A 14,707-nucleotide genomic window follows, 5' to 3' on the forward strand; every position below is an offset into this window, starting at 1 on the left:
TCTCCCTCGCCGCCCACTCCCTGCGGTAAGTTTAGATGCTTTATTGACGTCACAGAGTGTGTGCTGGAGTGAGCGAGGGAGTGCGGTACAAGAAGGAAAGAAAATGATGCTCATGGGACACCCTTCAGCACTCGATCCCACTGCCACAACAGCTCTACTCTGCCCCGCTGTTTACACTGGCAGCCAACTGCGTGACCGGTGTCTCGGTGCGGACTGTCTGAGGCTATTGATTCCAAGACCTTGATTGATCGGCCATACGCCTCGGGGAAATCCTCTCAGGGGAGGACGATGTTGTCTTCCTCGTTGTGTGTTTGCTACTAATGTGTTTATTGCCAAGAGCAGCGCTGACTGTTCCTCACTGGGCAGCGGCTGCAGAGACAGGAGCGCGATTCGGCCGGGTGAGAGAGAGCGAGGGGGCAGGCCTGCACCGGCACATTTAATAACAGCACAGCGAACCGAAACCCCAGAGCTGCGTCGAGTACAGAGATATTTCAACTGTGTAACTCTGGCCTTCCTGTGATGAAAACGTTGGTTTGAGTGGACCGGAGCGTGCAATGTCTGATTTGGGTTCATTCAACAAGAATACCTATTGTGTTGTAAGGTCACCCTGGGAGAAGCTCTGAGGTGAGCGTGCTCTTCTAGTAAACCCTGGTAAGGTATAACTGTTCAATGGCTTCTTGACCTCTTAAGAAAACAACTTTGATTGGCCATATAGGGATCCCCAGGCATCTCTGCCCAATTCCACTGCTACACACACTATCAATCAGTAGAAACCCAGTGTTTATTTTGGTGACACTGTTTTTCTCATTCTGTGCTTAAGAGGCCAGTATATTTGTATTATGTTGTACAGTAAGAGCAGCACCAGTGTCAGGTGTGGTTGTTGAACATGGTTGTATTTACCAGCCTGAACCGCAGGGTGGTCAGAGATTTCACCACACCGCAGCCACATAGCTTCCTCTCACCGCCCGGCTGTTCCGCACTGACAGCGATGCCGGGCTGGACGCCCCAGCTGTTCGGAGCAGAGATGAATCGCACTCTCTCAATCTGTGCAGCTGAGCAGCCGACACAGGCAGCCCCACTGGCAGGTGATCCGCAGACAGACACACACACTCGGCAGCTCGAGCACAAAGACTCATTCAGGGTGGCCTTTGTGACTCTGATTGGATGTAGTAAAAAAAAAACAATCCCCCAAGCAGCCCCAAGGAGGCTGTTCTAACGGCATTTGCCAGTTGTTGTGGATCAAAATCCAAACAAGAGAAATCCCAAACCACACAGTTGTGAAACAGGAAGTCTGATGTCCACAGCAGTTGCTCCTTTGATAGATGTTTTTGAACTTAAAGAAAATAAGTGAATAAGCGTAGAAATTAATATTGATTTATTGACAGCTTTCTGGTATTTCATACCACCCGTATGGCGTTGCACTTCAGAGGAAGCTCGGCCATGCCATTCCGTCTGATTGGCTCCGAGGAGACACCCTTTTAAACCCACGAAATAAAGACCAGCTGGAGCCGAGAGCGGGGGTGCTGCCCACGGGACTCCGTTCTTTAGGCCACTGATAAAGAGGAATCTGCTGCTTTAACGTCCATCTGGTTCTCATTTGCAATTTGTGTAAATCATCACTAGCCAGCAAACTCATCTGAGTATTATACACATTTTATATAAATATTAAATTCTCAATTTCACACAGGAAATATGGTCCCTATCCTAACAAGGACATATTTGTTTTCCTTTGTATTATTATTATTATTATTATTATTATTATTATGTCCCACTATTACACTACAGCTACTAACTTATTTACTGTTGCCTACTATTCCTGATTCACACGACTCCTAAAATAAACTACACCACTGCTTCATTGACAACCAGCTATCTCTGTATTAACCTCCATACTACCATACAATAATACATATTCAGTAATATATCAAAACGTCCTGTCACATGCAGACAAAGCATTAGTATTATTATTTCACAAATACAAACACACATGCACACAAACACATATATGCGCTCATAAAAAAAAACACACACAAAGTCAGAGATTCAAGTGGTTATTACAAAAATATATATAGTTCTACGACGGAAAGGTGAAATGACCTGGCAGGACTCTCCATTGAACGGGCAGGAATGCTCAGATATGAATAACGCTGACGATACCAGCACACTGTTCTGGAATTGGGTGGCAAGTGGGTGAATGTCGCCATCAGGTGGGAAGTGTTAAAAATTGCAGTTTCCTAGAAATGTGTTGGAATGTCGTTTATATATTTTAAAAACAGCCGCACACAGCTTTGAAATGATCCCAGCAATGGATTCATTATTTCTGATATAAACAGGTTCATGCCAGGACCAGGGCGGGAGACTCTGCTGTACTGGCTGGACTGTGTCTCTCCAGAACCAGGGCTGGAAACCACTAGTTTAAGTATCCCTGGCTGCTCCCAGTGGGGGGCAGTGTGGAGTAGATGAATCCGAATAGAGGGGGGGGTCCAGTCCAGTGCAGTATAGTATAGTCCAGTCCAGTGCAACCTGGTTCAGTACACCACAGGACTGACCCTCCCTCCCACCCCAGGAAGGTTACAGAGCACCTTGTCAATCATGTGGCTGCTAAGATTGCCCCCACTGTCAGTTCCACAACAGCTGCTGTGTGTGTGTGTGGGGGGGGGGGTGGTCATGTTTTGTGGGCCATGATTGGTCTTGCACTGACCCCACTGACCTTTAATACTTTGGCCCAGTGCTCTTGAATCCTGACAAACAAACACACAGTCACATGGCAGCCCTGAGAGAGAAAGAGGGAGGGAGGGAGGGAAGGGTGTTTGTGTGTGTGTGTGTGTTAGAGAGAGAGAGAGAGAGAGAGAGAGGGTGGTAGGGTGGGAGAGAGAGAGAGTATTAAGAGGTGTAATTAGGGCTGTTTTACTCATTAAGAAGAATTACAGCCGAGTCTTTGTTTAGTTGCCGGCTGTGTCAGTGTGTCTCTTTGTATGAGCCCCGGTGACTGTGTGTGACTGTATCTCTCTGTTAATATGTATGTGTGTGTTTGTGTATATCTCTAGTTGTGTTTGTGCCTATCTGTGTGTGTGTGATGACCCGGTTGAGGGTGGGGGTTGTATAGTGTTTCTAGGATTAAGATGCCATCTGCCTTGAGAGGCCCCAAACACACAATACACACATAAACACACACACACACACAGATGCAGTGTCAGCACTGTAGATGATAGTAACTCACCGAACAGCTGGTTCCGTTCAGGCAGGTTAACATAAGTGGAATTAGGCTTCTTATTTGCTGGTTTCTTACTCTTTTAAGTCACTTTATTTTATTATATATATATATATATATATATATAACTTGTAGGTCTAGTTTTTTTTCTTTTAATTATTTGGGTTTTGAGGTCACGAGGTGTTCATTTGGTAAACATTGTGGGCCTGCTCTCCAGTGATTGACAGGTGTGAATGCCCTTCAAAATCACTTAAATGATTTACTGCGATCCCACCAATCGGCGGCCTAGTTATAATAACAGACTGACACACAAACCCCGCCCACTCCAAACAGTAATCATAATACCAGCAATATCCCCAGGGCTCCTATGGGCCGGGCTTGTTTTGGGCCTGTTGTGAAAGGCAGTGCTCTGTATTTCTCTCACCAGTGACTCTGTGACTCAGCACTACAGCCCAGAGACATGAACAAAGACACACACACAAAGAGAGAGAGAGAGAGAGAGAGAGAGAGAGAGAGAGAGAGAGGGGGGGGGAAGAAACTGAAAGACAGACACGGGGAGGGACACTGAGACAGACAGAGACATGTGTATGTGTGTGTGAAAGAGGGTGAGTGCGCGTGTGTGTGTGTGTGTGGGAGAGAGAGAGCGAGTGTGTGTTGAACGAGAGAGGGACACTGCCCCAGGGTCCACACAGTGGGAGTAAGGAAGTCAAAAACTCCAACCACAAACACACTTTCTATACATATGCCTGCCCTCTGAGAAAGAAGCTCACTGTAAGCTTGCAGTGGTAAACTAAGAGTATACCTCTAGCAGACTGAAGCTTACTGGTGCTTAAAGAGTGTACTTCACTGTACTCATTATCCATGGGGTTCAACATGGCAATGCCGCAGTTCAGAGTCTGTTGCTGCTCAGTTGTGTGTGTGAACGTCACTGAGCCACAGCATTAACTCCACGCTTTATGCGTAGTCAAAAAAAGCAGCGAAACGGGCCCCCTTCCGCCCGTCCGAGCTGGCACTGCAACTGCAAACAGCGAAGGCTCCTGCGATGCCTTCCACTTCCGGGTCTGTAATGTGTGTCACTATGGCAAATAAATAAATCGGATTAATAATCACAATAACAACAACCAGATGACGTGCGGGCCTGCCCTCTGACACCCAAGCCCAACCCACCAGCACTTACATGACATCACAACAGCTGTGCCCGTTTCACATGTGCAAGAGTCGGCTCAAAGCGCATCGGGAGTTGGAGTCCCGTCGGGGCAATAGCATTCACGGCCGGCGCTGGATCTAATCGATCATCCTATTGACTGGGCCGTTGGTAATCTATCACACATGGAGAGACCCCGTCCACGCACCCGCGCCCTCGCTGCTCGCGTTTTGAATCCACAATAAGCGCCGCGTCGTCGGCCGCTGGAGTAGCTTGGACTACACTTCCCGGCAAGCACCGCGCCCGCATTGACGGCTTGCCTTTTGTTGTCGGGGCAGCTTTTGCAGAAGCGAGAGCCGAGCGAGAGACGACGACGCTTGCGACTCGGCCGGACGTCCGCTCAACTACTCATTTCTTTTTTAGTTGTTTTTTTTTTTTGTTTGTTTTTTTTAAAGTTATATACGTTTTGCTCTCTGGTTCCCCCGGTCCGTCCCCTCACCACCACCGCCGAAAAACAAAATACACGACAGAAATCAACCACCAACTCCAAAGGACGGCGAGAGTTTCTGGCTCACCGTCTCCCGTTTCCTGGTGGGGCTGCGGCTGTAGTTTTGAGGAAGAAGGGCGACGACGACACGACACGACCCGGGCCCGACCGCACGACAGCAGCCGCGCAGAAACCCCGAGCCCCGGAGCCAATCCGAGCTGGTTTGGCGGAGCGTTGGCAGATCGACGCCTTGGTGCCGGGTCACCAGCAGCGCAACAGCCGCCGGCGGAGGGACGGAGACGGGAGTCCGGAGACGGACGTTACGGTGCAGCAAACCCTCTCCTGTATCAACAGTATAGACCCACAGAGCCAGATCTCTATCGCCGCGATCAGCACCCAGAGCCCCGGATCCATTGTCGCTCAGCCCCGCACGGCAGAAGATGGCCCAGCATGGGAGCCACCACGTCGCCAGCTCCCAGAAGGCGCTCATGCTGGAGATGAAGTCCCTGCAGGAGGAGCCGGTGGAGGGCTTCAGGATCACGCTGGTGGACGAGGCCGACCTGTACAACTGGGAGGTGGCGATCTTCGGGCCCCCCAACACGCACTACGAGGGGGGCTACTTCAAGGTAGGCAGCCACCGTCGGTTGTGGTTTGATTTTTCGGTCACCCTTGTGCGTTTGATTTATTTCCCAGTTTTTTTGGTGGGGGGAGGACAGAGAGAGGGGGATGGGGGGGTAGTTGTTTTTCTTTGTGTGCCTTTGTGTTGAACTTTGACCCCCTTTATTAAAGTGCTGTTTGTGTGTGTACTGTACGGCAGCTCTCGCATTGTCCAGTCCTCAGTCGGAGCGGCGCTTTTTACTTTTATTTATTATTCAAATGACGCTGTTAAGTTTTCAGTCATCTATGCTATAGTTTAGATCACCCCCCCCCCCCCCCCCAACTAATGTTGATTGCAGACAGAGGAGGAAAAAACACGGAAAGGGGGAGCATCGTTTTCCCCAAATGCCCATTGTTCCTCTGCAGGCCTGTGCGCGCATTGTTCGTGTTCCCGTGTTAGAGCCGCTGGTTTTATATGGCTCTTTTTGAGGGCGGTGTGATGTAACCCCCATCCCCCCTCCAGTGCTGTGCTGGGTCGTTTTTCTGACCCACTGAGCCGGACCGAAACGAGCCCGGTCCCCCTGAAGCCCTGGTGCGTGGTGTCGGGGTGGCGGACGGCCGGCCGGCCGGGGGTGACGCCGGGGCTCTTTTGTTGTGCGGGACTGTGTTTGCGTCCCTGTAGGCGCAGATTTCCGCACTTGTGCGCAGATCTGCAGAATCCCCGCCGCCCCATTGGCTGAGCGGCGCAGAGCTGCGGAAAGCCGTGCTACGCGACCGCGGCTCCTGCCACACTGGACTGCCGAAGGGGTTTATTCCTGTTCCGCTAAAAATAATCCCCAAAACAGACAAAGAAAATAGTCATCAACGTGTCGGGTTACGCAAGGGAATATGACCCCCCGACTGATCAGTGTGTGTGTCAGTCATATCCTTCAAGAATAGCGTGTGTACATTCCTAATCCTAATTAAAATGGTTTATTATAATTGCGTTTCCTGTAGTCGCTGCCCATGCCATGACTAATACAAAGGAACCCGTTTTCGCCAGATGTCGTTTCCTGTTTTTTATTTTATATATGTGTATATTAATGGGGTTGTTTGGGGGGCTGTTTCCTGTGCCAGCGGTGCCCGGGGCGCTGTGCCCGTCTCTCCCTGGTTTGTTTTGTTTGTCTGCTGGTCAAACGTCACAGCCTCCCATCTCCCCCTCCAGCAGGGTTGCGCAAGCCCAGTGTCCCGGGCTGCTTTCGCTCCACAGTAACCCGGTTATTATTGTAACACATGGGGGGGGACCGCAAAATAGACAGATTTAGACTGGTAGACAGTAGTGCAAAGCATACAAAACCTTGAACATCCAAAGTTGTTAATATCTATTTCAGTGTGTAACAGTGGAAGTGCGAAGGCGACAGTGTAGTTGCACATCATGGGTGGTGGGTGTGGGGGGGATGCAGTGTGCCTGAACAGTTTTGAACCAGGCTGGAGAGCTGTGTCCTTTGTTTCCTGTAGGCCTTTTTCCTCAACAACAGGGGAGTGTGTGAGTGAGGAGGAGGAGGAGGGATTGTGTGTGTGACAGATAGATAGGGGGCACTGTGTGAGAGAGAGGAGGGGTTGTGTGTAGAGAGTAAAAGGAGGGGGTAGTGTGTGTGCGTAATGGGGGATTGAGGGGGAGGGGGGTTGTGTGTGTGTGAAGGGTAGGGTGTATGTGTGTGTGTGTGTGTGTGAGAGGGGTAGGGGGGGGGTGTATGTGTGTGTGTGTGTGTGTGTGTGAGGGGTAGGGGGTGTGTGTGTGTGTGTGTGTGTGTGTGTGTGTGTGTGTGAGGGGTAGGGGGGTTGTGTGTGTGTGTGAGGGGTAGGGGGGTTGTGTGTGTGTGTGAGGGGTAGGGGGGTTGTGTGTGTGTGTGAGGGGTAGGGTGTGTGTGTGTGTGAGGGGTAGGGTGTGTGTGTGTGTGTGAGGGGTAGGGGGTGTGTGTGTATGTGAGGGGTAGGGGGTGTGTGTGTGTGTATGTGTGAGGGGTAGGGGGGTTGTGTGTGTGTGTGAGGGGTAGGGTGTGTGTGTGTGTGTGTGTGTGAGGGGTAGGGGGGTTGTGTGTGTGTGTGTGAGGGGTAGGGGGGTTGTGTGTGTGTGTGTGAGGGGTAGGGGGGTTGTGTGTGTGTGTGTGAGGGGTAGGGGGGTTGTGTGTGTGTGTGTGAGGGGTAGGGGGGTTGTGTGTGTGTGTGTGAGGGGTAGGGGGGTTGTGTGTGTGTGAGGGGTAGGGGGGTTGTGTGTGTGTGTGAGGGGTACGGGGGTTGTGTGTGTGTGTGAGGGGTACGGGGGTTGTGTGTGTGTGTGAGGGGTAGGGGGGTTGTGTGTGTGTGTGAGGGGTAGGGTGTGTGTGTGTGTGTGAGGGGTAGGGTGTGTGTGTGTGTGTGTGTGTGAGGGGTAGGGGGTGTGTGTGTGTGTGTGTGTATGTGTGAGGGGTAGGGGGGGTGTGTGTGTGTGTGTGTATGTGTGAGGGGTAGGGGGGGTGTGTGTGTGTGTGTGTGTATGTGTGAGGGGTAGGGGGGGTGTGTGTGTGTGTGTGTGTATGTGTGAGGGGTAGTGGGGGGGTGTGTGTGTGTTAGGGGTGGGTGGGGTTGTCAGTGAGCTCTGTGCCTGGGGGCCTGTACTGTGTTTTGTCTCGGCAGTCTGAGATCTTGCCGTGTTAGTGTTGCCGGAGACTCTCCCCAGTCACACACTTAAACACACTTGTCTTGTCCAGACCAACTCCCACAGTCCAGTGATGACAGAGGTTTCTCAGCTCAGGTTTGTCAGGAGAGCTCGGTGTTTGTCTTTGTCAGCCTTGTGAGGGTAGCTGAAGAGAGCGTAGCCCCCCAGTCCACAGCAGGGAGACCAACACCGGGCCATAGAGCCGTAGACCTTCCTGGGCTGCACTGGGCCAGGGACCTGTTTTGTGACCCGGGTTTGGTTGCTCGTCTTTGAACGCCCCAGTGTGGTTCTGTTCCAGGGCAGGGCTTTAGCAGCTGCAGCTATTTGGCTGTGCCCCTGAATTAACTAACGAGCAATTGATTAAAGAGCGTGCCTCAAAGCATCGGACTGCAGTGCCTTGGGAGGGATTGATGTTTAGGCACTCTTCCCTCTCGCCTGCCACCTCTGTCTGCTCCCTTTTGTGATTGGTGTTGTGAGGGAGGGAGAGGGTACAGGGGCTGACTGAGAGAGGGACACAAGGTAAATGAGGTCTAGTAGGAGAGGAAGCTGCGGGACCTGCTCCCCTCCAGGAACAGGCAGAGGGGAAGGTTGTTGTGCTGGTCACTGGACACCCTGTGGCTCTGAGTGTGTTGGTCAGCTCCCAGCCCCTGAGAGTCGAAGGGAAGGCAGGTGGGGGAGGGGTGTTGGACACTGAGCCGGCCTGGAGCTCAATGGGCGTTCAACACCAGAGAGGCGGTGGACAGTGAAAGCCCCTCAGAGCGCTGGAGGCCATTGTTTAACAGCTCACCTCACAGTGCACTGGGGGGGTGGTGGAGTCTCTGGCTGTCTGTAAGTCATTGGAGTGAGATAGACAGGTCCCCTCTATGAGGCTCAGTGGATTTGTCCAGTCTTCTCCTGTCTGCTCTGTGTGGTGCTCAGTGTTGTTCTCATTTCTGCACAGCACAGTCTTTTATCTGCAGGGAATTGCAGAGATGAACACTGTTTAAAACCGATTTAAATCTTCTCTCTCAGGCTCGCATCAAGTTCCCAGTTGACTACCCATACTCCCCACCAGCCTTCCGCTTTCTCACCAAAATGTGGCACCCCAACATCTACGAGGTGAGAGTGTCTGACCCCCCCCCCCCCACACACACACACACACTCTTCACTTGCAACCTCTCTGTGCGTGTGAAGTGGGACAAAAAGCAACATGGCATCTTAACCTGTTTTTTTCTGTCCCCCCCCCCTCCTTGAGACAGAACGGTGACGTGTGCATCTCCATCCTGCACCCCCCCGTGGACGACCCCCAGAGTGGAGAGCTGCCCTCAGAGAGGTGGAACCCCACGCAGAACGTCAGGTACCCGTGTTTCATGACCGCAGCTGTGGTGGGATTGAGATGGAGGGGGGCAGGGGGAGGTGAAGGAGGAAGCTGGAGTAGCAGGAAAGTTGCCCATCACTCGGACTGACTCAGCGGCGAGGGCACGGCTGTACTAATCTCTCCTACTCTCTCCTGTCCAGGACGATCCTCCTCAGCGTGATCTCGCTGCTGAACGAACCCAACACCTTCTCCCCAGCCAACGTGGACGCCTCGGTCATGTACAGGAAGTGGAGAGACAGCAAGGGCAAGGACCGCGAGTACGCAGAGATCATCAGGTATGAGAGAGAGCGGGAGGGGAAGGGAGAGAGGGAAGGAGGGAGAGGGGGAGTGAGAGAGAGAGATTGTGTCTGTGTGTGTCTGTACTGATGTCTGTTCGCCCGTGCAGGAAGCAGGTGCTGTCGACGCAGGCGGACGCGGAGCGGGACGGGGTGCGGGTGCCCACCACGCTGGCGGAGTACTGTGTGCAAACCCGCGCACCCGCGCCTGACGAGGGCTCCGACCTCTTCTACGACGACTACTACGATGAGGACATGGAAGAGGAGGAGGACGATGACGACTGCTGCTACGATGAGGACGACTCGGGCACCGAGGAGTCCTGACTGAGCCCTGTGCCCCCATGACCACCGACCCTCCTACTCACACATGCTCTCCCTCCCCCCTGAACTTAGAGACACACACACACACACACACACACACACATGTCCTGCACAATCCTCTGCTTTTTTAGAAAATTGATTATAAAAAGAAAAAAGACCTACAAATAGAGCGGTTGGATTTCTCCTTTTGTCTTTTTTTTTTCCCTTCCCCAGTTTGGTTATTTTTTAAATGTTTTTTATACTTGAGAATCTGCCGCTGTCGTTTTTTCTCCTTTTCTTCCTCCCCTTCTCTTTTTGTCTCTGGCTGGCTGTGGTTCAACCTCACGGCGTGGCACAGAGCTGCGTGGCACCAACATCGTGCCCCGTTCAGAGCAGAGGAGCAGGTTCCTCGGGGGAGTTCTCTCTCTCTCTCTCTCTCTCTCTCTTTCTCTCTCTGTCGGCTGGTAATTCCAGTTTGTATTTCATCAAGACTGATGAACCCAACCTGAAATTCTCGTTTGTGCTCTCGCTTCCTCTTCCTCCTCCGGCTGGCCCAGGCGTGCAGTGGTCAGACTTGTCGCACTCTTTGAACCCTGTCCCGAGTGACTGATGGTCAGGCCAGAGAGCGGAGATCTGCGGCGGCACCTGAAGGACGAGGAATGTTAAAAAACAGGAGCCCCGCACTGCAAACTGTGCCCATCTGGCGTGTCCGGCTGGCTGGCAGGCCGGTGGGCAGCGGCCGATGCCTCTCTGCTGTGACTGCTCTTCTGCAGAGCTCCTTCATTATGGGATGTGGGATGGAGGGCTGTCGGTTTCCACTACATTGCAACGAGTCTGATTCCTGTTCTCTGTGTGGCCGGGGCGGGGGGCCTTGTCTCGGTGTGGGAGGCGGCGATGGGGGGGCTCAGCAGGCAGGCTGGGGGCTGGGGGCGGACATGGAGGGTCCTCTGTTATAAACTGATGTCATAATCGGGTGTGCAGAGCTTCTTATGCATTTATTATAATTACTATTGTTTCGCTTTTGTACGTGAACTGTTGGTGTGCGTCTCAGTGGAGGTTTGGGATTCGTGTAACTGCAGGTTGTCTGTGTGCGTCTGTCTCTGTATGCGCTCTGCTCTTGCCCTCCCTGCCTCTCCTCGCTTAATGCAAGAGCAACCGAAAGAGTTAATGAATGACACCAGACAGCCTGCCTACCTTCTCAGGAAGAACGAGATCACCGCTGCCTCCTCCCTGTCCCCTGCGGGGCCCCAGTCTGCGTTGCCTCCTCCTTGTCCCCTGTGGGGCCCCCGTCTGTGCTACCACCTTCCTGTCCCCCGTGGGGCCCCTGTCTGGACTCAGGAGCACACTATCCTGGCCCCCCCCACAGTCCAGCACGGCCCCAGAACTGCCAGCTCTGAGACTTTCTCCTTTCTCTCTCTCTCTCTCTCTCTCCATTTTAAAGACTGTTTACAGTTGCGTGTTGATGCACATGTTGCTATTTTTGACGATCACTTGTTGATGTGTTTTATTTTATATTTTGTTTTTGGGTTTGTTTGTTTTTCTTATGGTTTGTAAATCTATTTAAAACAAAAAAATAATAAAGATCTTTATTAGAATAGTGCTTTCCTCTTGTTTGTTTATTATTTTGATCTCCTGGTTATTGTATCGTGAAATCTCTGGCTTGCGTCTTGGAGCCCCACTGACCCGGAGCACAGTTCCTTTTCTGTATATTAAATAACCAGTGTTTAAATGCAAGTGTGGTGAGGGAGAAAAAAGCCTGCTGTTAGCTCTGCAGGGGTTCAATTGGACTTTTCTGCTTTAAGTAACGTGCGTGGCCGCTGTGGCCAGTAGGTGGCGCCAAAGCACTGCATTACTATTGTAAACTAAAGCACGGCTGTTGAACTAGGAGGCGTTTGCTTTATTGAGCCCGTGTGTCGGGTACACGTCTCCTTTACAACCAGAGGAGTCCAGCCCGGGTCCTGGAGGGCAGCCGCCACCTACCAACTACAGCCCAGTTCAGTTTGCAACAAAAATGAATTAAGCGATTCACCAGTTCATTTTACTAATTGGGAGCTAGGTGAGAATTATGAGATGCTTGGGGGAGGCTGTGAGACACAACACTGAGCACTAAAAGGAGCAGGCACCAACGCTCGATGCTGCACCTTGAAGGCCTTGTGACCCGGTACTGAAAAATACTCACGCAGCGCTCTTGCCGTGATGGGGTTTATCTCTTACAGGAAATAAATCATGATTAAAACGAAATGCATCTGTGCAGTGCAGTTCGTGACCTCAACACAAGGGGTCAGCACTTCTCTGCCTTCCAGCTCCCTTCCCTTCCTCCCTGCCGTTGCTGTGTCCTGGGAATTCCTTTAAAAAGAAATGAATCTCACAGTCACTGAAGACTTGTACTAGAGTGTTTCCAGCCCTGGGAAAGGATGTGTGATCCACAGTGAGTGCATTTACAGAATCGTTGCTGAAACCTGATATTCTTCATGGTTTTTCTATATCCTTGGTGGCCAGTAAAGCCCACAGTGGCCCTCGTGGCCGTGGAACCAGAGTGTGGTTCCCCGCCAACGTCTTTAACTCCAGGCCCTGCAGGAGTGCTGCCCCAGAACTGGGCCTGATCAGCAGACTGAAACCAGACCCGACCCGCCGATCCCCAATTTGTCTTTGCCAAGTTGATACCCCAAAGCTTTCATAGTGTGTGCTGTCAGTGGGGGGCCACAGGGGTTCATGAAAGAGGAAAACAGCCCCGAACAAAACAGAGACACACATTAACTACATTCAAAAGTTACCTGTATGAGAGAGAGAGAGAGAAATCAAATCAACTGGCTGCAACAGTAGCAGCTGCCTGGTGTCGGGGAATTTGGGTCCCCTGGTGTGCTGGGGTTGCTATGGGAACTTGTCTCAAAATAAAGTAACATAAAAAAAAAAATAGAGACAAATAATCCGAACGGGCCCTCGGTGCCATTCCTTCATTAGGTTAGCAAGCTGTGTGCCGAGTAACGCAGCCCCCAGACACTGATGCACTGCAGAGAGCGGGGTGGGGGGGCTGACGGATAAGCCTGCACACACCAGCAGCACGGCAAATGGGATTCTGATGGGCGGCCACCTCCCTGCCTCTCTGTGCCAGAGCTCCCTAGGGCCGTGCCAGCGCTGCCCTCTGATGCCCAACCGCTCCCGAGGGGGCCAGGCACTGAGAGCTACAGGGTCCAGGCAGGTTTCTCTCTCCCTCTGTCTTCAGGCAGCTGCCAGTTGGATCTTCTCCTCTCTGTCTGATAATTGCAGTTGAATGTTACTGAGGCAACAGATGATCGCGCCGCACTCTCCTCCTCTCCTCTCTCTGTCTGTCTTCTCCCCCTCTCCCCCTCTCCCGCTCTTCTCTGTGATATCAGAGTCAGTGATGCCTCTGAAGTCAGGCCTTTTAGAGCTTCAGAGGGAGCAGGTCTGAGGATGAAGCTGAAAGGGTTAAACTCTGTGAACTCAACCCAGGATCAGTGTTATAGGGGTGTGTGTGTGGGTGTGTGTCGTTCACTTCTTCCATGGCACATATATATATATATATATATCTCACAACAAGCGATGTGGCACAGCTTCCTCACGGACTATCACTCCTCTAGTGAAAGCACAACAACCCTGTTTAACGAGCCGCTTCAGAGACACGCACAGACTGCAACACAGCGCAGGACGGGACTGCCGACTCCCGCAGACTGCACTACCATCCGCTCCCATCAAGGGCAGCCTGAGCCGAGGAGATGAGAGAATTGAGCTCAGGGCGAGTAAAAGACGAATGTGTTACCCATCTCATGCAAACTTTTTTTTCTTGTTATGTTGCTATTTGATGAGACCATAGAACGGAGAGAGACAGAGAGACAGAGATTAGACATTTACCTTCTTTACCTTTGCAAAGACACTGACTTTTCCACCTGCCTCTCTCTCTCTCTCTTTTCCTCTGTGTGTAATGAGGTCTTCATCAGTGTCTGCGGCGCGTCCTATGTTTAATCGAGGGAGAGAGATGGGGGGGGGGTTGGATTCATCCGATTTGTTGCCATAGCTCTGAGTTTCCACGGAAACCGAGGGTAGGTTACATCACGGCTTAAGAAATGCGAAATGCGCCGACAACGGCTCTGTGCGGCCATGAGCGGACTTTATTCCGCCGACTTCACTATAACTTATTCAATATAATGACTGTGAGTGTTGGTCTTGTGAAGGAGAATGTCCCGATCTCGTCCTGCTGTGTGCTCCACTCTTTCTCCATGGGGGTGGTCTGAGAGGAGCACCAGTGCAACTTCAGAATCCCGTTCAATCTTTATGCAGGTGCAAAAGTATATTTTAAGAATGCACGAATCAAGAAACAAATAAATGCATGCATAAAACGCTCCCTTGTCGGGTCCAGCTGCTTCAATCTGAATGCAACAAGTGTGCAAATACACTACGGCAATTAAACACAATTAGGTTTTTTCAGATCAAATAAAATAAAATATTTTGCAAAAACTTTAACTGCTTTCCGACCCAATATGACCCCCCCCACTCCAACCCTCGATCCCAGCGCATCTCGCTATTAGGAGAAATACGGCAGGCGGACTGTCCGGGGGCTGCTCTCCCATTGGCTGGGCTGGGTAAACAGTGTCTGCAGCGGGAGTATAAAGAGCGCAGCAGGTGCGCGGGGGGCTGCCGACA

The 14,707-nt window shown here is 51.6% G+C and overlaps 1 protein-coding gene across 1 annotated transcript; it reads left to right on the top strand.

The window, feature by feature from the left end:
- Window positions 1-4,534: 4,534 nt before the first annotated feature.
- cdc34a (cell division cycle 34 homolog (S. cerevisiae) a) lies at window positions 4,535-11,648 on the top strand. The gene is made up of 5 exons (XM_066695232.1): window positions 4,535-5,468; window positions 9,128-9,214; window positions 9,355-9,452; window positions 9,614-9,748; window positions 9,859-11,648. The coding sequence occupies exons 1-5, from the start codon at window positions 5,283-5,285 to the stop codon at window positions 10,070-10,072; spliced, it is 720 nt and encodes a 239-aa protein (XP_066551329.1). The 5' UTR covers window positions 4,535-5,282; the 3' UTR covers window positions 10,073-11,648.
- The last annotated feature ends 3,059 nt before the right edge of the window (window positions 11,649-14,707 follow it).

The sequence above is a fragment of the Amia ocellicauda genome, chromosome 22 (assembly GCF_036373705.1).
Source record: "Amia ocellicauda isolate fAmiCal2 chromosome 22, fAmiCal2.hap1, whole genome shotgun sequence".
Lineage (NCBI taxonomy): Eukaryota > Metazoa > Chordata > Actinopteri > Amiiformes > Amiidae > Amia > Amia ocellicauda.

Bases quoted from the DNA above. Each gene is read 5' to 3' on its own strand.
- cdc34a (XM_066695232.1), top strand. From the start codon at position 5,283: ATGGCCCAGCATGGGAGCCACCACGTCGCCAGCTCCCAGAAGGCGCTC. The intron at 9,453-9,613 runs GTACCCGTGTTT...TCTCCTGTCCAG, and splicing joins AACCCCACGCAGAACGTCAG to GACGATCCTCCTCAGCGTGA. The intron at 9,749-9,858 runs GTATGAGAGAGA...TCGCCCGTGCAG, and splicing joins GAGTACGCAGAGATCATCAG to GAAGCAGGTGCTGTCGACGC.